General features: G+C 42.2%; 1 protein-coding gene across 1 annotated transcript in view; it reads left to right on the forward strand.

Moving 5' to 3' along the window:
- Positions 1-573: 573 nt before the first annotated feature.
- si:dkey-288a3.2 (protein phosphatase 1 regulatory subunit 37) overlaps positions 574-26,493 on the forward strand; it is a 70,082-nt gene continuing 44,162 nt past the window's right edge. Inside the window, exons 1-5 of the mRNA XM_041847087.1 lie at positions 574-727; positions 1,894-1,991; positions 13,015-13,162; positions 21,247-21,402; positions 23,456-23,568. Coding sequence (XP_041703021.1) covers positions 574-727; positions 1,894-1,991; positions 13,015-13,162; positions 21,247-21,402; positions 23,456-23,568 — 669 coding nt within the window. The remainder of the gene's footprint in view (positions 728-1,893; positions 1,992-13,014; positions 13,163-21,246; positions 21,403-23,455; positions 23,569-26,493) is intronic.

Here is a 26,493-nt window from a genome sequence, read left to right on the forward strand (position 1 = left end):
TTTATATGTAATTGGATAGGTTTAGCAAAGGTAGTAGAGGTTGCAGGCAGTGGGAAGATACACATGAGAAGTTGATCATTCTCATATTGTATGATATATATTATATATTGTATAATTCTCAATTATATTGTTACCTATTTTAAACAAGTTTAGCTTAATTCTTATTGTACTTGTTGCTGGCCATTTGATAGCCTTGGAAAATATTGGGTTTCACTTGCATCACAGGGCACGTGGCTCATCAATAAGATATGGGCACATGAGTAGCCCTATCTTGTTTCTAGCCTGAGCTTCTCTCCGGAAGTGTTGCAATGGGGACCTGAACTTTGGGAGAGTTTGAATCCTGCTGTCACTAGACGAGGATTTTATTCAATGCCATCGCTTTTATAACAAAACGTGTAGTTTGATGACCTGTGAGATACGCCTGTATAAAACAAGAATGGCCCTTGAGATGTCCAACGTTAAACGGATAAAACTCGGAGCGCTCTGGTGACTCGAATCCAATTGCGCCCCTATCCAAAAAATATCCTCCCCAACCAGGAGATTCATACTGGACGTTTGGAAGCGGAACGAACGATGACTAGACGCAGTGACAGCGATAATGACGGAGAGACTTCGTCCCCGTCTCCGTCCTGGCGCCCAAAGAAATGTAAAGGTGAAAAGCATGTGTCTTTCCCTCCGGATGAGGAGATAGTGTCAGGCTTCGCTGAGCGCAAGGACACAAGCAATGGTAAGCTCATGTCCTCTACCTCTTCTCTCCCTTGATGGCTCTGAGGGAATAAGGCATACCTTTTAGGATTTGATATAGGCCCACTATCTTCTCAGAATCTGCACAAATGCACATAGGTATGGTATAGGCCTGTCGGCATAGGCTAATGTTGTTCTGTGTAGTGTGGAGGGCTGATGTAAGGTAGGCCTAGCACTAATCAGTTTCACACTCTGCTCATTGACATTTTACATGGTCTCAAGATCAAGTCTCCTGATTTGTATTCTGGCTCTCCCCTCTTTCCCTCCTTGATTTCCCCTCCCTCCTATATTTATTAGTGATTTGCATAAACATGGTAACCAACACATAATCACAGCAGTATCTCCTAGTGACCTAAATGTTTTGAAGTAAATAAATAAATTACTGTAGATATGTTTAATTAATGGCAAGGATTTAAGCATCCTGAGGCGCGCACACACACACACACACACACACACACACACACACACACACACACATACACACACAAGCACACATACACACTTTTTAAATCAAATTCAAGATAAGTGTTTTTATTGGTTTAGAGGGAGCTGTCATTCTCTGGATATACCTACATGGTGTTTACAGAACCATTGGAATGACTATGGAGGCCTTTATCATGTTATGGTTTTAGTGATGAATGCTGTGAAATACATTGTTTGTGAGCTATATAACTTTAATGTGACACAAATGATGTATCAAGTTTGAGACAGTCAGTGAGTCAAGTGTTTCCATCTGCAAGTCCTATAGGCCTAGCTACATCTGTTAGGCTCACTCCATACGGCATATGGGATGAATTTGATCGCTTGATTGGTTGATTTATAAGGCAGATACTCATCCTCTCTGCCCTTCCCACTTCCAAATGACTGACATATTCTCCCTTCCCCACAGTCAGTCAATCAGAAGCATACAGGATGTATCCGAAATGGCACCCTATTCCCTATATATTGCACTACTTTTGACCAGAGTCCTATAGGCCCTGGTCAAAAGTAGCAAACTAAATAGAGAATAGGGTGCCGTTTGGGACGCAGAAACAGTTTACCATCCGTATGGCACTCTCCAGTCTCTCTAAGCACTTTGGAGTGGGAGCTCCCAGTTCATTGGGACAGAGAGACATTAGGGTAGGTAATGAGTGTATTCTTCTATTTTAGTTGACAGCCTCACCTTGGCAGAGGTAATTGAGGCCTACAAGAGGAGCTGCGACAAGCACCAGGTGGAACCTAAACCCAAGATTCTGGACCAACTTGAGGTACATTCCACAGAGATCCTATTAAAAGATGAGTTCTATGTAATTCTATGGTAGATTCGTAGAAAATATGCTTCTAGAACCAAGACTGCTTCAAAGTCATATTTCATACATATGGTCCCTAAAATCATATATTTCAACCCATTTCTGGCAGTAATTGAAACCCGTTTTGGGGTCTTTTTAACCCTCCCAAAATCACATATTTTTTTTTTTACAGTATACAGTACATGTTGCACTGTGGTACAGTAGTAGTGAAAAAGAAAGACAAATCTCATCAGTTCAAATCGGTATACTACCCAGTGATATGAATAATCTCTGACTATACTGATTTGTGGTGACAGGATAATTTTTTTGTGTAATAAGACAAGATTTTACTACAGATAGGCAGAGATACTGTGGTCCCTTGGCTTTATAGCAAACAACCACAGTAGTAGAAACGCACAGTGTGACTGCACATATTAAAATTCCAAGGGTAATTTGGATCAGTTCGTTCAATCAGCCTCAATCAGGCTTATTGCACAAGAAATTAGAACTGCATCTCTAGTGCAAACAAGAAGCTAAGAGCATGTTAACTACTACATTGGATTTAAGTTAGTGGCTTTGTAAATAATAGCACAGCTGTAAACAAAAACAAATAAACATGGGCTAGTGCGGGTGTACAAACACAAACACACACAACTAGTATGTGCGTGTAACAGACGCACGTACGTACACACACACACACACACACACACACACACACACACACACACACACACACACACACACACACACACACACACACACACAAACTCCGAGATGTATAATTTATTTTATGTACTTACTTATTTTACTTGGACCAGCCATGTTAAGAACATCAGTTTCCCTCCTGCATAAATTTAAGATTAGATCAAGGAGAATAATTTGTTGGAAATTAGAGACTTAGTAGTGCTTATATTAAGCACACACACTCACACATACACACACTGTATTATCTTGGACGTACTAATGAACCCAATTGCTTTTGAAATGAATGTAGGTGGTCCTCCTAAAAGAGTAGAATATGTATGGTTAAGGAGTAGCTAAGAGGATAAATATTTAGCCGAGAGAGAGAGAGAGAGAGAGGGCTGCGAGTGAATTCATAATAAGAGTATGCAAAATGAGAGTGTGAGCTTAAAGAGCATATTTATTAAATTAGGTATTTTCAGGCAGGGTAATCCCCCTGAGGTTGGCCGTTGAAGACTATTTAAAGCTTTTATTGTACCCGTGGGCTTTCGCTGTTTCTTTGAAATGTTTTAAGTGGATAAAACAGTATTGCTTTTGGTTACATCTTCATAAACAATAATGGGTTTCAGCTCAGGGCCCAAGGCTGCCTTAGTTAAACACAGACTCTCTTACTCTTTCATTTCATTTTCCCTCTGAAGTCTGGAATTTCATGAAGCTTTATTTTCTGGGTTAGATCCTGTGATTATGTACATAATTCTGATAAGTCCTATCAACATAGTTAAGCCCTATTTAGGCATGGGGGGAGAGGTTAACTTCTCAAAATTCTGCAATCATTCCGATTCAAATTGAGACACTTGACTTTGACATGAAGGACTGTTGTAATTTTTTGTTTGAATGGCCCAACGGCAGCCATTTTTACATCAATAAAGTACCTTACTCTAATAGATTTCCATTAAAATTTAGAAGAAAAAAAAAACGATTTCTCAAGCAATAATTTTGCTAGGGCTGTCTGGGAGTGGTCTGAGTGGGGAGGGGGAACTTAAAACTAGCAGTTATTGGCAGAGAGGTTTGGAACTCTCTTTGTTATTGGTCTATTAACCAATTTACCGCATGGTGATGTCACCATGGATGCCGAAAATCCTGCCCATGCACACCTGATGATTAGAAGGTCCTGTGTAGATTGTATTTTCAACCAGCAACTATCAGGAAATAACACTGAAGACATTTTTTTCTCACTTTTACAGTGTTAGTAGTTTCATCAGCTGTTGTACAATATGATACAAAACACAGGAAAAACAGAATGTTGACTGCACTTGGCCTTTAAAGTATGATTTGTTTACTTTTATGTTCATTAATTTCAAAGCACGTCCGATTTTATTAGTGTTCTGTATTCATTTGGAGCTCTCACCTACAGTACAAGGGTGAAATTCAGAAATGTTTTAATATGATTCCAAAATACTATAAGACTCTAATCACATTGACCTACATAGGATTTAGTATTCTCTCTGGGATATAGGCACCAGGTGGAGTAGCCTAAGCTAGGAATTAGTTGCTTGTTGTTGAATCATTTAATGAATAGATATCGGATATTTCTCTTGCAGATTTTTCAGTTGAGTGGACTGAGGAGAAATCAATTACCTCGACATAAATTCCCTATTTATTGAAGGATGAATTATCCCTCCCAGTGCAAAGCTGCCAACGTGACATTTTACTGCTATTAAATTCATAAGGTCACATTCAATTCACAGAAATGTAGTTTTTTTGTGTGTGGCTAAATCCTTCTAAGAAAAAATCCCCCCTAAGGAATATAAAGACAATAAAAAATATTTGTGCATTAAATGCAAACCCTGCTGGTTTCTCATTCTCTTGATTAGCATTAATATTGCTCTGCTATAGTGGCCTACCTACGGTACGGTAGTGTTACAACATGATCCTTGGCTGCTGCCAGCCAGTGTGCCTTTCACAGCACACAGAGATACCTCTCTCTCTTTCTCACCACATGTAATTCTAAAGAAAACACATTAAAAAAGGGAATAGGCAGATGAGAGGTAAATGTCACTAAGTAAGTGCTGCACTATTTCCAAGGCTGTTGTTAGTGCTGCACTATTTCCAAGGCTGTTGTTAGTGCTGCATATGCAAATAAAAGCTGAGACAGGAGAAAGGGATTTGAATGTTTCCGACTGAATGCAGGCTTATCAAAAAACAGCAGGGGAACCGGACATATGTCTCCTCGCTCATTACAACACAGACAGCGATAAGAGGCGATGCTTACTGGGGCAATGCCCTAACCACAGCTATCTGAACGCAGGAGTGTGAGAGCCTGAAGAGAAGAGGGCTTCCTTTCCTTAGCTTGGCTGGATGCCATTGGGAACCTACACAGGCTCACACAAGATTGTCATTTGGTAAACGCTCAGACAAACTTTCACTAAAACATCCTTTATTTAGAAGTGAAAGGATTGGTGCCTCCTCTCAATATATATTTTAATTTGAGAGGAGACCTTCTAATATGGTTCATTTTGGTTTAAGTAAAATCAAATCAACAGTGGACAAAATAGCTATGAAAATTTGGGAAAATAGATTTTGATTTTATAAGTAACCTAAAATTATGTGTAGTAGTATTAGTCCTATTTTGGAATAAAAGCAGTATTAGTATTAGTGATTATTGAATTTATTAGCAGTTGTCATATTGCTGTTGCAGCAGCACCATCTTGATAAGATCTGACATATCCAGCGATCAGGCATAGGTTTTGTAAATAGCTTACAGTGGCTTGCGAAAGTATTCACCCCCCTTAGCATTTTTCCTATTTTGTTGCCTTACAACCTGGAATTAAAATGGATTTTTGGGGGGGTTTGGATCGTTTGATTTACACAACATGCCTACCACTTTGAAGATGTAAAATCTTTTTTATTGTGAAACAAACAAGAAATTAGACAAAAAAAAACATTTTGCAGCAATTACAGCTGCAAGTCTCTTGGGGTATGTCTCTATAAGCTTGGCACATCTAGCCACTGGGATTTTTGCCCATTCTTCAAGGCAAAACTGCTCCAGCTCCTTCAAGTTGGATGGGTTCCATTAGTGTACAGCAATCTTTAAGTCATACCACAGATTCTCAATTGGATTGAGGTCTGGGCTTTGACTATGCCATTCCAAGACATTTAAATGTTTCCCTTTAAACCACTCAAGTGTTGCTTTAGCAATATGCTTAGGGTCATTGTCCTGCTGGAAGGTGAACCTCCGTCCCAGTCTCAAATCTCTGGAAGACTGAAACAGGTTTCCCTAAAGAATTTCCCTGTATTTAGTGCCATCCATCATTCCTTCAATTCTGACCAGTTTCCCAGTCCCTGCCGATGGAAAATCATCCCCACAGCATGATGCTGCCACCACCATGCTTCACTGTGGGGATGGTGTTCTCGGGGTGATGAGAGGTGTTGGGTTTGCGCCAGACATAGCGTTTTCCTTGATGGCCAAAAAGCTCAATTTTAGTCTCATCTGACCAGAGTACCTTCTTCCATATGTTTGGGGAGTCTCCCACATGGCTTTTGGCGAACACCAAACGTGTTTGCTTATTTTTTTCTTAAAGCAATGGCTTTTTTCTGGCCACTCTTCTGTAAAGCCCAGCTCTGTGGAGTGTACGGCTTAAAGTGGTCCTATGGACAGATACTCCAATCTCCGTTGTGGAGCTTTGCAGCTCCTTCAGGGTTATCTTTGGTCTCTTTGTTGCCTCTCTGATTAATGCCCTTCTTGCCTGGTCCGTGAGTTTTGGTGGGCGGCCCTCTCTTGGCAGGTTTGTTGTGGTGCCATATTCTTTAATAATGGATTTAATGGTGCTCCGTGGGATGTTCAAAGTTTCTGATATTTCTTTATAACCCAACCCTGATCTGTACTTCTCCACAACTTTGTCCCTGACCTGTTTGGAGACCTCCTTGGTATTCATGGTGTCGCTTGCTTGGTGGTGCCCCTTGCTTAGTGGTGTTGCAGACTTTGGGGCCTTTCAGAACCGGTGTATATATACTGAGATCATGTGACAGATCATGTGACACTTAGATTGCACACAGGTGGACTTTATTTAACTAATTATGTGACTTCTGAAGGTAATTGGTTGCACCAGATCTTATTTAGGGGCTTCATAAAAAGGGGGTGAACACATATGCACACACCACTTTTCCGTTATTTATTTTTTAGAATTATTTTAAACAAGTTATTTTTTCATTTCACTTCACCAATTTGGACTATTTTGTGTATGTCCATTACATGAACTCCAAATAAAAATCAATTTAAATTAAAGGTTGTAATGCAACAAAATAGGAAAAACGGCAAGTGGGATGAATACTTTTGCAAGGCACTGTACATTTCAAACCAAACGGTTCCCATCGGAGTCAATTCTGTCATCTGTGTACCCATCTCTCTCTCTCACTCTCTCCATCTCTCCTTCTTGTGCTCTCTGTCTCTCTCCCTCTCTCTCTGAGCTTTGTACCTCAGCATCACTCAGCGTCCAACAGAAAAGCACAGCGTCTCTGATATGCAATAACCCTCTGTCTGCCCAGCGATACGATACAGACTCACTTATATCTAAACACCATCCAGTCTAAATAACTTCCCATGCAGACTTTTAAACTTTAATGTGTAGTAACACACCCTCTGGACCTTACTGATACATACACATACACACACACACAGAAGCACACACACACACGGAAGAGCAGAAGCATGCAGAGGCAGGGGTGAATATAAACATTATATTTGACATCTAGCATTTAGGGATACAACACACAGGTACTTTACATGAAAAGTCATTCATAATGTCACCAAATGCACTATCATACATCCATCATTACAGATGAACAAAGACAGTGGGAAATATTTTCAAAGTCAATTAGAATTTTGTGTACTGTACGTTACATTTTTAAAATGATAAATTAAGTTACTAATATTTTCTATGCTCTTTCTAGACACTGCAGGTTTAATTGTGAACTGGGAATGAATACATTTGCACATTAATTAGCTCCCAATTTACATGTTTTATTTGCTGCCTTCAAAGGGTGTGAGATAAAAGGTTGTGTTATATTAAATAATTTATCCTTTATTGCAGAAAAGATGCTGAATGGAAAATGTGCGGGTGATTTTAACCCCTAAGAGCTTTAACTGTAGAAAAGTTTTCCAAGTAATTAAATGAGTAAAAAAAAAAAGTGAAACATTTGTTAATACAAAGGCAGAGCACAGGACTAGGAGTCCTGGACCGACGATGGAGTGTGAATCCACCAGAGATTACTTCGCTAGAAGTCAAGTTTATAAACCATATCCCTCTCTGCCTGGGAAAGGGAAAGCTTTTCTTTTTTTCACTCCATTTTGTCCCTCTCCCTCCTGACACATCAATAGATTTGGCACTCGGTCCCTTCGTTTTTCTCCTCCTCACTAGGCAGCACATCTCAGCAGCAGAGCAACAGGGAAAAGGAAGGGAGCTCACAAGTTCAGAAATTCATTAAGATGAAAAAAAAGCAACTACTGGATGTGTGTGTGTGTGTGTATGTGTGCACGCTCGCGCTTGCACTTATGTGGTTGTTTGTGTGATCGGTGGGGTGTGCCGGTGGTTGCACGGCCTCAAATTATTTTACTGACATTTGTCACATCTCTGTACTCTATCCCAAACAGAATATATACAGTATATTGACTGACCACACCGTATAATACTTTCATGTCTCATGCTCATCAATAAAATCCTCTCTTCAGGTTACTCTGCTAAGTACTCAGATGAGATGCTATCATAAAGTAGAACAATATCATAACTCACACTGCTATAATGTTATATTAGAGTTTTTAATGAATTGATATGCATGCTCTGTTTTGTGGTGGTGGTTCCTCTATAAATAAAATATGGATATTTCTCAGAGGGATACACACTTCAGAGACAGACAGAGAGGGAGGACTGTTTCAGGGCATAGCAGGCCTACATGATGCTGTTCATTCCAGGCTCTAACCTATTAGACTGCATGCTGTGTGTGTGTGTGTGTGTAGCCTTGTCTGCCCCTAACATTGTCTTTGTCACAATATATGTTGTACTTTCTTTTTAGGCGAATTTAACACGTGTGTTTCTGCACACTGATAATTTCAAATGAAATGTATAATTACAACAAATAATAAGCCTCTATTTACAAAGTGTAATTTATTGATGTTTTATTGATTAATGTAGTTTGGTTCTGACTGAAAACATTTTTAGGGGGTCTATTGTCTCTCCTCCCTGCTCCTAGACGGAAAAATATAGGAAATAATTCCTTCAAGTTATTTTGTACTCTCATGTCCTTTGAACAATGAATCATATTTAAGGATGAAATAAAACAGGCAGTATATGAGAATAAGCTGGTGGCATCTTCACACAGTGGGATTTGGCAGAGAGAGAGAGAGAGAGAGAGAGAGAGAGAGAGAGAGAGAGAGAGAGAGAGAGAGAGAGAGAGAGAGAGAGAGAGAGAGAGAGAGAGAGAGAGAGAGAGAGAGAGAGAGAGAGAGAGAGAGAGAGAGAGAGAGAGAGAGAGAGAGAGAGAGAGAGAGAGAGAGAGAGAGAGAGAGAGAGAGAGAGAGAGAGAGAGAGAGAGAGAGAGAGAGAGAGAGGTATTGCATTATTTTTCATCTGCATGTAAGGAGGGATTCTCGCTCCTTCGCTGTTCTGTTCTGGTTGTCAGGAGAATAAAAGATTACAGTTTCCACTATCCATGCAATTATGTCACCTTTGGAGATTGATGTAGTCAAATTAGATGTATGTGGAACAGTGGCTTGGCAAATGAACGCCTCAACAGATGACCAGCTGTTGCTAATTAATATACACTGGTTAATTAGGACATGGTGTTGCCATCAACAGTAAACTGTGTGAAATCCATAATTCATGCTCTCACATTGCTGTTGTGGTGGTGGCAGTGGAAGCTAGAGCTTCTAACTCTGAACAAACAAGTCAGAGAGCCATGGAGGAGAAGCCTCGTGTTAGAGAGGTACATTAACTGTATTGTTTCTGTTAATGAGAAATACTTCTCTCTCTCTCTCTCTCTCTCTCTCTCTCTCTCTCTCTCTCTCTCTCTCTCTCTCTCTCTCTCTCTCTCTCTCTCTCAGCAGGTTACCAGTTTAAATGGCAGGGCCCCATGTCTGGACTTGAAAGGTAAGCTAATGTAAAAGTTTTGTTATAATCCCCTCAATACTTTATTTACGACATAGGGTATGATTCATACAATATTGTATACAGTGAGTGGTATGGTGCTTGTTGAATGTAAAATGAATGACTATTACAACCATTACAACAGTGCAAGATTGCAATATTACAACACTAGAAAGTTAGTAGCCCTACAGACATCACATTCCAGTACATTATACATATTATTTCTAAGTGGCCATTGGTTTACTATAACATACATTTACAGTACCAGTAGAATTTAATCAGTCTGCTGATGCTGTGAAGCTTCAGTTTGGGGTTAATCCCTGCCCCCCTTTGATGAGTGAAACAGGAGAGCTGCCACCCCAGTGGGGATGTGTGATTCCAACATGGGGTCATCTTGTCCCCCCCCGCTCAGTTGTCATGCTCTGATGACATCACACTGGGGTGATGACACCCTGCATTAGTTATTATCTTCCCCAACACAGAGGGGATTTCTGTTCCTCCCCTTCCTTGCAGTTTCCCCTGTTCCTACGGTACAGTTAAGTGATTATTGTTAAAACATCATTTAATTTTTTTTACAAATGATTATGCTAATGTTGAATAAATGAGGATATGTGTGACTGTGAGCTGTGAGACAGCGATGTGCTGTTTGCTCCCTCCCTTTGCGGTCATGGAGATAAGAGTTTATAAGGAGAAGGAAGGAAGGAGCTAGGGCCTCTAATAGAGGTGGACTGATGCTGCGGCCATCAAAGTCTCTCTCTAGGCTTTGTTTAAAAGTCATCTGGTGTTGAATAATCAGACACCCTTTGATTCATGACTGGGAGGGAGGGAGGGAGGAGGGAGGACAGTGGAGGGGATCTTGTTAGAGAGAGAACGTCTTTCGCCTTTTAACTCTGAGTCATCGCATCACACTGTGCACTAACTACCAGTCACATAATCTGTGGAGACACTTTTCTTCCCTCAGAGCTTACTGTACTACTTTAATTCAGAAAGTAAACACTTGCACAGATAAATTAGATGATTAAAATTTTCTAAAGGAGGGGTAGGAGGGGAAGGTTGTTTTGTGTGCTCTAGCCTCCCTGAGTTTCCTAAAATTCCAATCACAAAATAACATTGACTCCTGACTGGGGACATGGCAATCTGACTGTTAGCAAACAGTCCCAATTATCTTCTGTTTGATTGCTTTCTCTACTCAGGTGAGCGATTAGACCATCTTTCCTGCGAGGCTCTGGAAGTCATACTGAAATCACTGAGCTTTGATTTCATCAATCTGCAAGCGGCAGAGCTGGAGGAAAATGTGAGTTTTATGAGCAAAAACTTTATTTTTTCATTTTTACTTTCCAATTGGGTTTTGTATTCAGCTGTCCCTGTGTATCGGATTTTACTCTCCATCAAAGGAACTGGAAACTCCATTACTTTGTTGCTGTTGAATTTAAACCTCGCTCCTACTTCTTTTTTTCGTCCAGGGAGCCTCATCCTTGCTGGATATGGTTTTGTATTATGAATCTACCCCCCATCTTGACATCTCTGACAACACCAGCATGGGGATATCTGGTTGGAAGGCCCTCTCTCATTTGATAAAGCAGGTACATGTAGTTCAGTGTAATCTGTTTCTGTGTATGGATTTAGGCCAGGGGTGAGAGAGTGCATACTGTAGTCTGGTTTTAGGAAGAGAGGGAGTGTATTCTAGAAGTAAGACGAGTGAGTATTGAGGGCAAAATAAAGTCTATTCAAGTTCAGCAGTTCCCAGAGAAGCTGCTTAGCTTTGTTGGCTAACACACACATGTACATGCACTCACACACATATGCACTCGCATGCACGCACGCACGCGCACACACACACACACACACACACACACACACACACACACACACACACACACACACACACACACACACACACACACACACACACACACACACACACACACACACACACACACCATTGCCCCCAGTCAGTACCTCAGACTTCATTACCATGGGCATCTGATTAGCTAGCAGAGCCAGGAGAAATGATCCTGCGGATCCCAAATGTCATTTCTGAAGGCCTGCCTGCCAGCCTGGTTGGGTCCTTGGGGTGATAAACCTCTCAGGGCCCAGGGCAGGACTCAAAGTATGCAGGGAAAATCTTCCCAAGAATCTTATGTTAGCTGACTGTGTCTGAGCGACAGACAGACAGACAGACAGATGAGGGATCTATAAAAAATAAGCCCAGATGACACCTCTTCCATTCCTTAGAGTTTCAGAGTGCTGGATAGAATGGGATAGTTGTAGTGTAAATTTACTCCAACGTTTGTTCAATTAGTGGTAGTTCTTAGATGAAACAGAAGTGAGGTTTTGCCTCGTGGTGAAATGGACTTCAAGGTTGAGACCAAAAGCCAGCTCTTAGGCAGTATTACGCAAGATCAATCAAAATCACCTTGGTGTAGAGAGAGAGATGGAGGATGCAGCAGGAGAGAAAAAATCTGGACACGTTTGATGTGCCGACCAGATGGACGGAGAGATGGCGGGAGGGATGGAGACTAACAATGGCCCCCAGACCTGCCGCTCTCCCTCCGTCACTCAGGACTGTTTTCTTCTCTTCCTTTTTTGATATTCCCCCTCTCCTCTCCTCCTTCAGACAGGCTAGTGTTTGATGAGGAGAGGTGATGCATGGAGGCCAGTCCACACCAGGGGCACAGCCTTTCAGCCACACTCTCTCCATCCCCCTCTCTGTCACTCTCTCCACCTCTCTCTTTCTGTCAGTCAGTGTTGTTTTGCCTTACTGGCATTCTCCTCAACTCTAGTGTTTGAAGGTGAGGTACAATATGGAGTTCAGTCCACACTTAGGGCACGGCCTAGCCCTTCAGCCTCTCTCCTTCACTCCCTCCTTTTTCTGACAGGTTCTGGAAGTGTTTGATCAGAAGTGAGGTACAGAGGCCAGTCCATAGCCTAGCATCTCAGACCCTCACTTTCTCTTACTCTTCTCTCTCTGCCCCTGACATACCCTGGCCTTCCCTCCATCTCTGTTTTCCATCCCCTCAAAGTTTTTCTGACTTTCTCTCCCTTTATCTTTGTCCTGTAGCCCCCGTCCATCTCTCTCCCCCCCTCTATCTCTCCCCACTCCTCTCTCTCTCTCTCTGTCCCCCGCCCTCTCTCTCTCTCCCGCTCGCTCTGATGAGATCCTTGTGTTTGTCTCTCTGTAGAGTGTGTGTCTGGTGAGGCTGGATGTATGTAATGTGGCCCTGCTGCAGTATCCAGCCCAGGTCCTGTCAAGAGCCCTCCTCAGAAGCAGACTCACCGTGCTGCACCTCCAAAGCACCTGCCTCAGCGGCAGACCCCTCTTCACGCTTGGTATGCCCTGCACGTATGCATGAACACACACACAGCTTTGTTTTAGAGAATTTTCAGGACTTTTTGGGAGTAGAAATGTATTCCCATTCAAAAACCTATTTTCCCTAACCCTAACCTTAACCCCTAACCCTAACTCCTAAACCCAAATCTAACCCTAAAATTGCATTTAAACAAATTCAGGACATGAAAAAAAGTTCTTGTTTTCCTACCTTGTCAGGACATTCTGGTGACTTGTCAGGACATTGTGGTCCTGATAAGGTAGGAAACATGTACACACACACACCGTCTTGTACAACTAACCTTGTGGGGGGACACAATTCAGTCCCATTCAAAATCCTATTTTTCCTAACCCTAACCCGTACTCTTACCCTAACCCTAAACCTAACCTTAACCCTAACCTTAACCTGAAAACCTAACCTTAACCCTAACCTAACCTAGCTCCCAACCCTAGCTCCTAACCCTAAACCTAATTCTAACCCTAACACTAATTCTAACCTTAACCCTAAACCCCCTAGAAATAGCATTTGACCTTGTGGGGACCACAAGTATAGTTAAGCACGTCCACACACACACACACACACACACACACACACGATCTGTTCTTTCTGAGTTCTTCCTCATGGCCTGATAGGGCTCAGTAGGACCTCCCGTGTGTGTGTGCACGTGTGTGTATTTGTGTGTGCGTGACTGCATATGTGTGTTTGTGTGTGTCTGTGTGTATGCGTGTGTCTGTGTGTGCGCTCGGTGTTGTCCGTGCTCGGCCGTGGCCAGCAGGAACAGATGACAGAGGACAAGGAGCGGAGGAGCAGATTTTGGCCCTGTGACCCTCACAGTGGGACTGGCCCGGGATTAGATGTCCTAATCTTCAGCCTGTCACTTTACACACCACCGCACCGATCCACACAGTCACCGAGGCCAGAGACACTATCCTCTCTACCCAGGACTTTCTGTAGCCAGGTACGAGGACCAGTAACCAGGCCTCAGAACAGTTATTTAACCAGGCACCAGGTCTTTCACCAGAGATGATACACCAGGTGTGTCAAACTCATTTTGCCTCGCATTTGGTCTTCACCGAGGTACAATTAATTATATTTCCTCGCTGTCAAAATGTGCAAAAAATAGTACTTTATCCATTGCTTTTTTCATTTTGCCTCGCATTTGGTCTTCACCGAGGTACAATTAATTATATTTCCTCGCTGTCAAAATGTGCAAAAAATAGTACTTTATCCATTGCTTCCCCCCACACCCCACACCTTTTGTCCTCAGAACAGCCTCATTTCGTCGGGGCATGGACTCTACATGGTGTCGAAAGCATTCCACAGGGATGCTGGCCCATGTTGACTATAATGCTTCCCATAGTTGTGTCAAGTTGGCTGGATGTCCCCTTTGGGTGGTGGACCATTCATGATACAAACGGGAAAAACACTGCAGCGTTGCAGTTCTTGACACAAACCGGTGCGCCTGGCACCTACTACCATACCCCGTTCAAAGGCACTTAAATATTTTGTTTTGCCCATTCACCCTCTGAATGGCACACATACATAATCCATGTCTCAAGGCTTAAAAATCCTTCTTTAACCTGTCTCCTCCCCTTCATCTACACTGAATGAAGTGAATTTAACAGGGGACATCAATAAGGGATCATAGCTTTCACCTGGATTCACCTGGTCAGTCTGTCATGGAGATCTCAGGTGTTCATAATGTTTGTAGACTCAGTGTATACAGTACATTCAGAAAGTATTCACACCCCTGTACTTTTTCCACATTTTGTTGTGTTACAGCCTGAATTTAAAATGGATTACATTGAGATGTTGTGCCACTGATCTACACATAATAACCCATAATGTCAAAGTGGAATTATGTTTTTAGAAATGTTTACAAATGAATTAGAAATGAAAAGCTGAACTGTCTTGAGTCAATAAGTATGTAACCCCTTTGTTATGGCAAGCCTATATAAGTTCAGGAGTAAAAATTTGCTTTACAAGTCACATAATAAGTTGCATGGACTCACTCTTTGTGCAATAATAGTGTTTAACATAATTTTTTAATGACTGCCTCATCTCTGTACCCCACACATACAATTATATGTAAGGTCCCTCAGTTGAGCAGTGAATATCAAACACAGATTCAACCACAAAGCCCAAGGAGGTTTTCCAATGCCTCACAATGTAGGGCACCTATTGGTAGATGGGTAAATAAAAAAAAAAGCAGACATTGAATATCCCTTTGAGCATGCTGAAGTTATTAATTACACTTTGGATGGTACACCCAGTCACTACAAAGATACAGGCGCCCTTCCTAACTCAGTTGGCGGAGAGGAAGGAAACCGCTCAAGGATTTCACCATGATGCCAATGGTGACTGTAAAACAGAGTTTAATGGCTGTGATAGGAGAAAACTGAGGATGGATCAACAGTATTATAGTTACTCCACAATACTAACCTAAATGACAGAGTGAAAATATGTAAGCTTGTACAGAATAAAAAATATGTTTGCAGTAAGGCACTAAAGTAAAACTGCAAAGAATGTGGCAAAGAAATTAACTTTATGTCCTGAAAACAAAGTGTTATGTTTGGAGCAAATCCAACACATCATTGAGTACCACTCTTCATATTTTCAAGCATGGTGGTGGCTGCATCATGTTATGGATATGCTAGTCGTCGGCAAGGACTAGGGAGTTTTTTAGGATAAAAATAACCAGAATAGAGCTAAGCACAGGCAAAATCCTAGAGGATAACCTGATTCAGTCTGCTTTCCAACAGACATTGGGAGACAAATTCACCTTTCAGCAGGACAATAACCTAAAACACAAGGCCAAATATAAACTGGAGTTGCTTACCAAGACGACATTGAATTTTCTTGAGTGGCCTAGTTACAGTTTTGACTTAAATCGGCTTGAAAATCTATGGCAAGACTTGAAAATGGCTGTCTAACAATGATCAACAACCAAATTGACAGAGCTTGAAGAATCTTTAAAAGAGCAATGTTCAAATATTGCACAATCCAGGTGTGTAAATCTCTTAGACTTAACCAAAAAGACTCACAGCTGTAATCGCTTTCAAAGGTGATTCTAACATGTATTGACTCAGGGGGTTGAATACTTATCTAAATCAAGATATATTTGTTGTATTTTCCATTCATATAATTGTTTTCTTTTTCTTTCACTTTGACAGAGCATTTTGTGTAGATCGTTGACAAAAAATGACAATTAAATCTTTTTTAATTCCACTTTGTAACACATCAAAATGTAGAAAAAGTCAAGGGGTGTGGATACTTTCTGAAGGGACTGTATGTATATATATATACTGTGATGAGCGTGATAGGAGTCATGCGTAGGAGGGTAATCACCGAATGCAGAGTTTATTCCGTCGTACACAAATAGCGCTGGATAGCGACAAACGAAACAGGCACAGGGGAAAATCTACCCGGCAATACACTGTAACGGTATCTCCATACTATACATAGGCACAGGGGAAATATCTACCCCGGCAATAACAATGTACGAGTAGCTCCACCGAGCTACACTACTCTCACGAATAAACAATCACCCACAAGGACAAGGGGGGCAGAGGGAACACTTATACACAGAGTAATGAAGGGATAAGAACCAGGTGTGTGTGATTGACAAGACAAGACAAATGGAATGATGAATAATGGAGCAGCAGTTGCTAGTAAGCCAGTGACGACGAACGCCGAAACCTGCCCGAACAAGGAGGGGAGGCAGCCTCGGCGGAAGTCGTGACATATACACAGTACCAGTTCCTTTATTTTACTTTTTTCTACATTGTAGTTAATTTGTGCGTTTGAGCCAATCAGTTGTGTTGTGACAAGGTAGGGGTGTTATACAGAAGATAGCCCTATTTGGTAAAATACCAAGTCCATATTATGGCAAGAACAGCTCAAATAAGCAAAGAGAAATGACAGTCCATCATTACTTTAAGACATGCAAGTCAGTCAATCCAGAAAATATCAAGAACTTTCAAAGTTTCTTAAAGTGCAGTCGCAAAAACCATCAAGCGCTATGATGAAACTAGCTCTCATGAGGACCGCCACAGGAAAGGAAGACCCAGAGTTACCTCTGCTGCAGAGGACAAGTTCATTAGAATTACCAGCCTCAGAAATTGCAGCCCAAAGTGTTTCACAGAGTTCAAGTAACAGACACATCTCAACATCAACTGTTCAGAGGAGACTGCGAAGAATCAGGCCTTCATGGTCGAATTGCTGCAAAGAAACCACTACTAAAGGACACCGATAAGAAAAAGAGACTTGCTTGGGACAAGAAACACGAGCAATGGACATTAGACCGGTGGAAATCTGTCCATTGGTCTGATGAGTCCAAATTTGAGATATTTGGTTCCAACCGCCGTGTCTTTGTGAGACGCAGAGTAGGTGAACAGGTGATCTCCGCATGTGTGGTTCCCACTGTGAAGCATGGAGGAGGAGGTGTGATGGTGTGGGGGTGCTTCGCTGGTGACACTGTCGGTGATTCTGCAGCGATACGCAATCCCATCTGGTTTGTGCTTAGTGGGACTATCATTTGTTTTTCAACAGGACAATGACCCAACACACCTCCAGGCTGTGCAAGGGCTGTTTGACCAAGAAGGAGAGAGATGGAGCGCTGCATCAGATGACCTGGAGGTGTGTTGGGATGAGTTGGACCGCAGAGTGAAGGAAAAGCAGCCAACAAGTGCTCAGCATATGTGGGAACTCCTTCAAGACTGTTGGAAAAGCATTCCAGTTGAAGCTGGTTGAGAGAATGCCAAGAGTGTGCAAAGCTGTCATCAAGGCAAAGGGTGGCTACTTTGAAGAATCTCAAATATGAAAAATATTTTGATTTGTTTAACAATGTTTTTGTTACTACATGATTCCATATGTGTTATTTCCTAGTTTATGTCTTCACCATTATTCTACAATGTAGAAAGTAGTAAAAATAAAGAAAAACCTTTGAATGTGTAGGTGTCCAAACTTTTGACTGGTACTATACAGTGAGGGAAGAAAGTATTTGATCCCCTGCTTTGATTTTGTACGTTTGCCCACTGACAAAGACATGATCTGTCTATAATTTTAATAGTAGGTTTATTTGAACAGTGAGAGACAGAATAACAACAACAAAATCCAGAAAAACGCATGTCAAAAATGTTATAAATTGATTTGCATTTTAATGTGGGAAATAAGTATTTGACCCCTCTGCAAAACATTACTTAGTACTTGGTGGCAAAACCCTTGTTGGCAATCACAGAGGTCAGACGTTTCTTATAGTTGGCCACCAGGTTTGCACACATCTCAGGAGGGATTTTGTCCCACTCCTCTTTGCAGATCTTCTCCAAGTCATTAAGGTTTCGAGGCTGACGTTTGGCAACTCGAACCTTAAGCTCCCTCCACAGATTTTCTATGGGATTAAGGTCTGGAGACTGGCTAGGCCACTCCAGGACCTTCATGTGCTTCTTCTTGAGCCACTCCTTTGTTGCCTTGGCCGTGTGTTTTGGGTCATTGTAATGCTGGAATACCCATCCACCACCCATTTTCAATGCCTTGGCTGAGGGAAGGAGGTTCTCACCCAAGATTTGACGGTACATGGCCCCGTCCATCATCCCTTTGATGCGGTGAAGTTGTCCTGTCCCCTTAGCAGAAAAACACCCCCAAAGCATAATGTTTCCACCTCCATGTTTGACGGTGGGGATGGTGTTCTTGGGGTCATAGGCAGCATTCCTCCTCCTCCAAACACGGCGAGTTGAGTTGATGCCAAAGAGCTCCATTTTGGTCTCATCTGACCACAACACTTTCACCTAGTTCTCCTCTGAATCATTCAGATGTTCATTGGCAAACTTCAGACGGGCCTGTATATGTGCTTTCTTGAGCAGGGGGACCTTGCAGGCGCTGCAGGATTTCAGTCCTTCACGGCGTAGTGTGTTACCAATTGTTTTCTTGGTGACTATGGTCCCAGCTGCCTTGAGATCATTGACAAGATCCTCCAGTGTAGTTCTGGGCTGATTCCTCACTGTTCTCATGATCATTGCAACTCCACAAGGTGAGATCTTGCATGGAGCCCCAGGCCGAGGGAGATTGACAGTTATTTTGTGTTTCTTCCATTTGCGAATAATTGCACCGTTTTCACCTTCTCACCAAGCTGCTTGGCAATGGTCTTGTAGCCCATTCCTGCCTATTGTAGGTCTACAATCTTGTCCCTGACATCCTTGGAGAGCTCTTTGGTCTTGGCCATGGTGGAGAGTTTGGAATCTGATTGATTGATTGCTTCTGTGGACAGGTGTCTTTTATACAGGTAACAAGCTGAGATTAGGAGCACTCCCTTTAAGAGTGTGCTCCTAATCTCAGGTCGTTACCTGTATAAAAGACACCTGAGAGCCAGAAATCTTTCTGATTGAGAGGGGGTCATATACTTATTTCCCTCATTAAAATGCAAATCAATTTATAACATTTTTGACATGCGTTTGTCTGGATTTTTTTGTCTCTCACTGTTCAAATAAACCTACCATTAAAATTATAGACGGATAATTTCTTTGTCAGTGGGCAAACGTACAAAATCAGCAGGGGATCAAATACTTTTTTCCCTCACTGTATATACTATAATTTTTTTACAAAACCAGCCGCAGGCCGGATTGAATTGCACCCAGGCACAAGAGGCCAACACTGCCCCCAAGTACACAGCATTTGACTTCCACTAAAGGGTCCGGACTTTCCCTTATAGGCATTCATAAAAATTTTACCTTTGTCAGGAGCAAGATATACAAATACCTTAACTTGTAAGATATTAATACAATTCTCTAAAAAAATAATATGTTGAGGGGTATTTTAATATTACTTCAGTCATGTTACTGTAATTTGCTAATTTGGTTTTTATCATTTTTAACACGAATCCTTCAGCCAAGTACAGTTTAAGGTTAAGATGAAAGCTTTCACCAATGTCACACCCTCCGGCTCCAAGGTGATGGCTTTGGTCCTGCTGTCCTTGGTGACCTTCATTGATTGGCTGGTGTTTCATCTCTGGGATGTAACCGTGACGACCGAGGGAGGTGTTCCTCTTCTGTGAGCAGCGGGGGGCTGGGCCAGTGTACTCTAGTGATCAGGGAGGAGACAATGACCTGTAAATCTGTAAATAAGCCAGAGGAAGAGACGGGCACATACACACGCGATGGCGCATGCATACACACACACACACACACACACACACACACACACACACACACACCCAGGAGAGCATGGAACACACCTTGCTTTATTTTAGTCCTCAAGATTTACACATGTAAAGAAAGGTAGGATGTGGGCCAGTATGAAAATGTATGCACTCACTAACTGTAAGTCACTCTGGATAAGAGCGTCTGCTAAATGACTAAGATGTAAAATGTAAATGTGTATTTTCTATTGGATTTAGGGTGAAAGACGCTCAAAACATTATATACAAAATGTTCCACATTCTAACTTCAGAGTAACGACAAAGCAATAACTACACACAGTGTGATCTTCCTTCTCACCACTGAGACAGAGACCCTATCTCTTTAAACCCTCCTGGATCCTTTTGATATTTCTGGGCCGAGCATCCGCCCCCGTCGCCCCTGCCTACCCCCCTGTCCTCCCCCGTTCCCTTCCCTCCTTCTCTGCGGGGGGCCCAGCTGTGGATCATTGCCTTCGATCGGAGGGGCCCTGATTGCGGCGCTCGACAGGCCGCGCGCCGTGGAGTCGTCCAGATCAATCCAGCGATCCCTCCATTTGGTTCCCACTGTGCCTGATGACAATGTTGGCATTCCACATGCAGCCCAAAGGGACTGATCAAATCTACTGCATCGATCAGCTAAGGCTGGACTGTGTGACAACCCACACACACCCACACTTAACTGTACAATTTACTGAGAGATAGAATGCAATAAAATAATGCTTTGAAATATTTTTGGTACAATAATGGGAGATTTGTGATTTTGAGAAATGCTAGTTGACTCTTGAGAAATACTATAAATATAGTCTGAAACGTTCCTAAGTTAAAGTAGGTTATTTACTAGACTAGCATGATTCTTTACCATCAAACCAAACTTTACTTAAAAAGTAATATTGCTTTGGTTTCTTTGTCCATAGTGGCTGCTCTGAAGAGCAACAGAGCGCTCCGGGAGCTGTACCTGTCCAACAATAATCTGAACAGCGAACAGGACTCTATGCAGCTAGGAGACCTGCTCAGATACAACAGCTCCATCACTACCCTGGACCTCAGCAACAACACCATAGCAGACTCAGGTGCACTTAAAGAACATATTCAGTATGAAACAGATACAACAGTACCAGTGGAGGCTACTGAGGGGAGGACGGCTTATACAGTGGGGAAAAAAAGTATTTAGTCAGCCACCAATTGTGCAAGTTCTCCCACTTAAAAAGATGAGAGAGGCCTGTAATTTTCATCATAGGTACACGTCAACTATGACAGACAAAATGAGAAAAAAAAATCCAGAAAATCACATTGTAGGATTTTTAATGAATTTATTTGCAAATTATGGTGGAAAATAAGTATTTGGTCAATAACAAAAGTTTCTCAATACTTTGTTATATACCCTTTGTTGGCAATGACACAGGTCAAACGTTTTCTGTAAGTCTTCACAAGGTTTTCACACACTGTTGCTGGTATTTTGGCCCATTCCTCCATGCAGATCTCCTCTAGAGCAGTGATGTTTTGGGGCTGTCGCTGGGCAACACAGACTTTCAACTCCCTCCAAAGATTTTCTATGGGGTTGAGATCAGGAGACTGGCTAGGCCACTCCAGGACCTTGAAATGCTTCTTACGAAGCCACTCCTTCATTGCCCGGGCGGTGTGTTTGGGATCATTGTCATGCTGAAAGACCCAGCCACGCTTAATCTTCAATGCCCTTGCTGATGGAAGGAGGTTTTCACTCAAAATCTCACGATACATGGCCCCATTCATTCGTTCCTTTACACGGATCAGTCGTCCTGGTCCCTTTGCAGAAAAACAGCCCCAAAGCATGATGTTTCCACCCCCATACTTCACAGTAGGTATGGTGTTCTTTGGATGCAACTCAGCATTCTTTGTCCTCCAAACACGACGAGTTGAGTTTTTACCAAAAAGTTATATTTTGGTTTCATCTGACCATATGACATTCTCCCAATCCTCTTCTGGATCATCCAAATGCACTCTAGCAAACTTCAGACAGGCCTGGACATTTACTGGCTTAAGCAGGCGGACACGTCTTGCACTGCAGGATTTGAGTCCCTGGCGGCGTAGTGTGTTACTGATGGTAGGCTTTGTTACTTTGGTCCCAGCTCTCTGCAGGTCATTCACTAGGTCCCCCCGTGTGGTTCTGGGATTTTTGCTCACCGTTCTTGTGATCATTTTGACCCTACGGGGTGAGATCTTGCGTGGAGCCCCAGATCGAGGGAGATTATCAGTGGTCTTGTATGTCATCCATTTCCTAATAATTGTTCCCACAGTTGATTTCTTCAAACCAAGCTGCTTACCTATTGCAGATTCAGTCTTCCCAGCCTGGTGCAGGTCTACAATTTTGTTTCTGGTGTCCTTTGTCAGCTCTTTGGTCTTGGCCATAGTGGAGTTTGGAGTGTGACTGTTTGAGGATGTGGACAGGTGTCTTTTATACTGATAACAAGTTCAAACAGATGCCATTAATACAGGTAACGAGTGGAGGACAGAGGAGCCTCTTAAAGAAGAAGTTACAGGTCTGTGAGAGCCAGAAATCTTGCTTGTTTGTAGGTGACCAAATACTTATTTTCCACCATAATTTGCAAATAAATTCATAAAAAATCCTACAATGTGATTTTCTGGATTTTTTTCTTCTCAATTTGTCTTTCATAGTTGACGTGTACCTATGATGAAAATTACAGGCCTCTCTCATCTTTTTAAGTGGGAGAACTTGCACAAATAGTGGCTGACTAAATACTTTTTTGCCCCACTGTAATAATGGCTAGAACTGAGCGAATGGAATGGCATCAAACACATGGAAACCATGTGTTTGAAGTATTTGATACCATTCCACTCATTCCGCTCCAGCCCTTACCACGAGCCCGTTCTCTCCAATTAAGGTGCAACCAACTTCCTGTGAACAGTACCATCACTACCCTGGACCTCAGCAACAACAACATAACAGACTCAGGTGACGATCCTGGTACTGTCAAAGAACAGGACCATTTGCACTCTGTATCACTCACAGAGATTGAGGTAGCAGCAAATTGTTTAACTCCCCTTGTCATTTATGTATGCCCTTTATGACTAGCCTACTGCACTGTAGTCTTAAGTGTTTTATTTATCTTTTCTGGTCTTGTGCAGGACTGGAGGAGATCTGTGAAGGTCTGAGAGTGCAGACAGATGGACTGAAGGTTCTGATTCTATGGAACAACCAGATCACTCACAATGGACTAGTCCATCTAGCCAAAGTTCTGGTGAGGAACACAGATCTTATGTTGATCCTGTATCGTCATTTAGCTGTGTTGATTCTGTATCGTCATTTAGCTGTGTTGATCCTGATCGTAATTTCGCTGTGTTGATCCTGGATTACCATTTAACTCAAACCCAGCCTCAGCTTTTGACTCAAATTTAGCCTTTCCCTTTGGCAACATAAACTGCACATTTGTCATTTGAGTGGCGATTTGGAAATCAAAAGGGTATAAATTAAAAGCCTTGGCCCACTGGCATATTCAAAGAGAACTCACCCAGGCCAAAAATAAAGTGCCCCTCTCTCTCTCTACGTTCTGACACCACCAACAGTGATTAAATAATAGATATGCGTTAAGGAGTGGCTATCATGCTGCCTGCCATTAAGAAGGAGAAGGAGAAGTCCTGGCAAACCATAATGATGATAATTAGGCCAATGGCTGGTCTTGTCAAATATGACACAGGAAAAGCTGTTATTAACCTTTCTCGTTTGTTGTATTTCTCTTTTCCTTTTGTCCTCTGGGCTGTCTCTGTTGAAAGAGGAAGAGAACAGAGTGAGAGCGGGTTATTTGGGTCAGACATGGAACCACTTTGGCGTCACAGAATGTAATTGGGTTGTAATGTTATTCAGAACACACATTTAGTGTATGAGACAAAATCGCTATACAGTATAACTCCCTTTTTCTGTAAGTATTATATTTGTTATTGGTCTAGGTACTCTGGTTTTAGTTCCTCTTTTAGGCATTTTTTGTCATTTAGCATTTTTTACCACTTAATGGACTAGGTCAGGGGTACTCGACTACTATTTGAGAAGGTCCGGTCACACAAATGTCCTATCTGGCAAATGTCCGGATGGATATTGTCATTTATCGGCGTAGTAACAAACCACCACCTCACGACCCAAACTGTTCATACCCCTCTTTTTGGCGGAGTGAAAGTTTGTCAGTTTTTAAGCTCATTTCCTGCAATTCTAAACATTTTGCCATGTCTTATGTGTGTTCATATGATACCTGAGCGACTCAACAAAATCAATGGGGATCGAGGCCCCTGTGAACCTAAGCTGGCCATGATAACTACAAAATTTAGATAGGTAAGTTAGCTGGTTAGCCTAACTAACATGGGCTAGTTATACATAGATTATAAATAGCTTTCTAAGGTAATGTCTTAATGACATAAGAGGAAAACTGCTATACACTACAACATTTCAAAATTGCACCTTGTACATTCTACTAGTACAACTCTCAATAGCATTAAATTGAAAGCCCGACTGAGTTGCTAAAAAAAGTTGTTTTTAAGTTGGTACCTGCAGTCCGTACCGACCCAGTTCTGGGTCCAGTTCCGGACCGCGGTCCGCCTGTTGAGTATGGCTGGACTACATCTTCACATTTTATAGTTCTGGGTGTTCACTCTGTTTATTCCAGTTGTTTTGTCATCTGAAATCTCAAAATCTGTCTTAATTTTTGGTTTTAACTGAAGCCCTTTATTGTGTTTTCCCCTAAGCTCTCTTCTCCAAACCTACAGTGGTTTACATACGACAGGCCTCATCCATGCTTGACTTAAAGCCTCAAACAACTAGTCAAGTATTTAATTGGTCGCTATTATCCCCTGCGTTCCCCTTCAAGCCTCTCCTCTCCCTGGGAAAGGTTTCAGTCGTCCATCGGACGTGTCGTGCCTCTGTGTATCCCTCTCCCCTCTGCACATCTCTGAGCTGGCATTAGCACAGACACAGCAAGGGCCTCTTGAGTGTGCCACACACACAGTGAGGGGTTCGAGTGTGTTTGTAGTCACCGCTGTACAAATTAACTCTGAAGACGCTCTTCCTCAGGTCTGCTGTTGCAGAGCATCTTTCCACCCCCGCGTTCATTCGTTACCTCCTCAGCCGGGTGACCAAAGGAGTGGAACGGGGGGTGGCAAGGAGGTACGCTTGTGTATCGCTCCTCACTCTGACTGTAGTATACTATAGTATTCGCTGTAGTGATTTTGTGGACATGACTGTAGTATACTGCTGTGTTTACTGTAGTGTTTTTGCAGACATGACTGTACATTATTTACTGTAGTCTCACGTTGCCATACCTCCAGAATCACGTCATGATCACGCCTCCCTTGGAGGTTTGGATAATTTTGTATTGCAAAAACGTTTTGAATGGCCCGCTGGCTCCCAACGGCAGGATTTTGATTGGATCTGACATTTCAAGAACCCTCCCCCCACACGCCCGTAAAAGGGGTGCTGTGTATTATGTGCGTCACTGTTTTCCGTCCGGGTAGCTGTTGCCTATGCTAGCTTCAAGTGCTAGTTTTTAAGTTATAACTGTGGCCGACAGTCTGCAATTATATTTACTGAAATTGAAAGTGGATTACGCTGGTAAAGTCAAACGTCACAACATGTTCAATACCGTTCTGGTGACAAAAACATGTCTCAGTTCGTCCACATGGCTGCGCTTTGCTACTACCCAAAATATTGTGAAGATAGCCCATTATTTTGTTTTTGTAAGGACCCAAAAAACAGAGGCAGTGGGAGAACCTATTCAAGTAAGTAAATACATGTTTTTAAATGTTAAACAAATATATTATTAGCTAGCTGGCTGGTAATAGTAGGCCACTTTGTAGGCTAACTCAACTGAGCCGCTATCTTGCTAGCTAGATTTACACACTGTTTAGCTATGTGAATTAAAACGTCATCAGCTAGCTAACCTCCTATTAGCTAGCTATCTTTATGTAATCATTGTAAATAAAAAATAAAAAAACCGTCTCTAAATGCATTTGTAGATAATAGCCATGGAAGAGTGGGCTCCCGAGTGGCGCAGTGGTCTAAGGCACTGCATCTCATTGCTTAAGGCATCACTACAGACCCCCTGGTTCAATTCCAGGCTGTATCACAACCGGCCGTGATTGGGAGTCCCATAGGGTGGCGCACAATTGGCCCAGCGTCGTCC

The sequence above is a fragment of the Coregonus clupeaformis genome, chromosome 25, assembly GCF_020615455.1.
Source record: "Coregonus clupeaformis isolate EN_2021a chromosome 25, ASM2061545v1, whole genome shotgun sequence".
Classification (NCBI taxonomy): domain Eukaryota; kingdom Metazoa; phylum Chordata; class Actinopteri; order Salmoniformes; family Salmonidae; genus Coregonus; species Coregonus clupeaformis.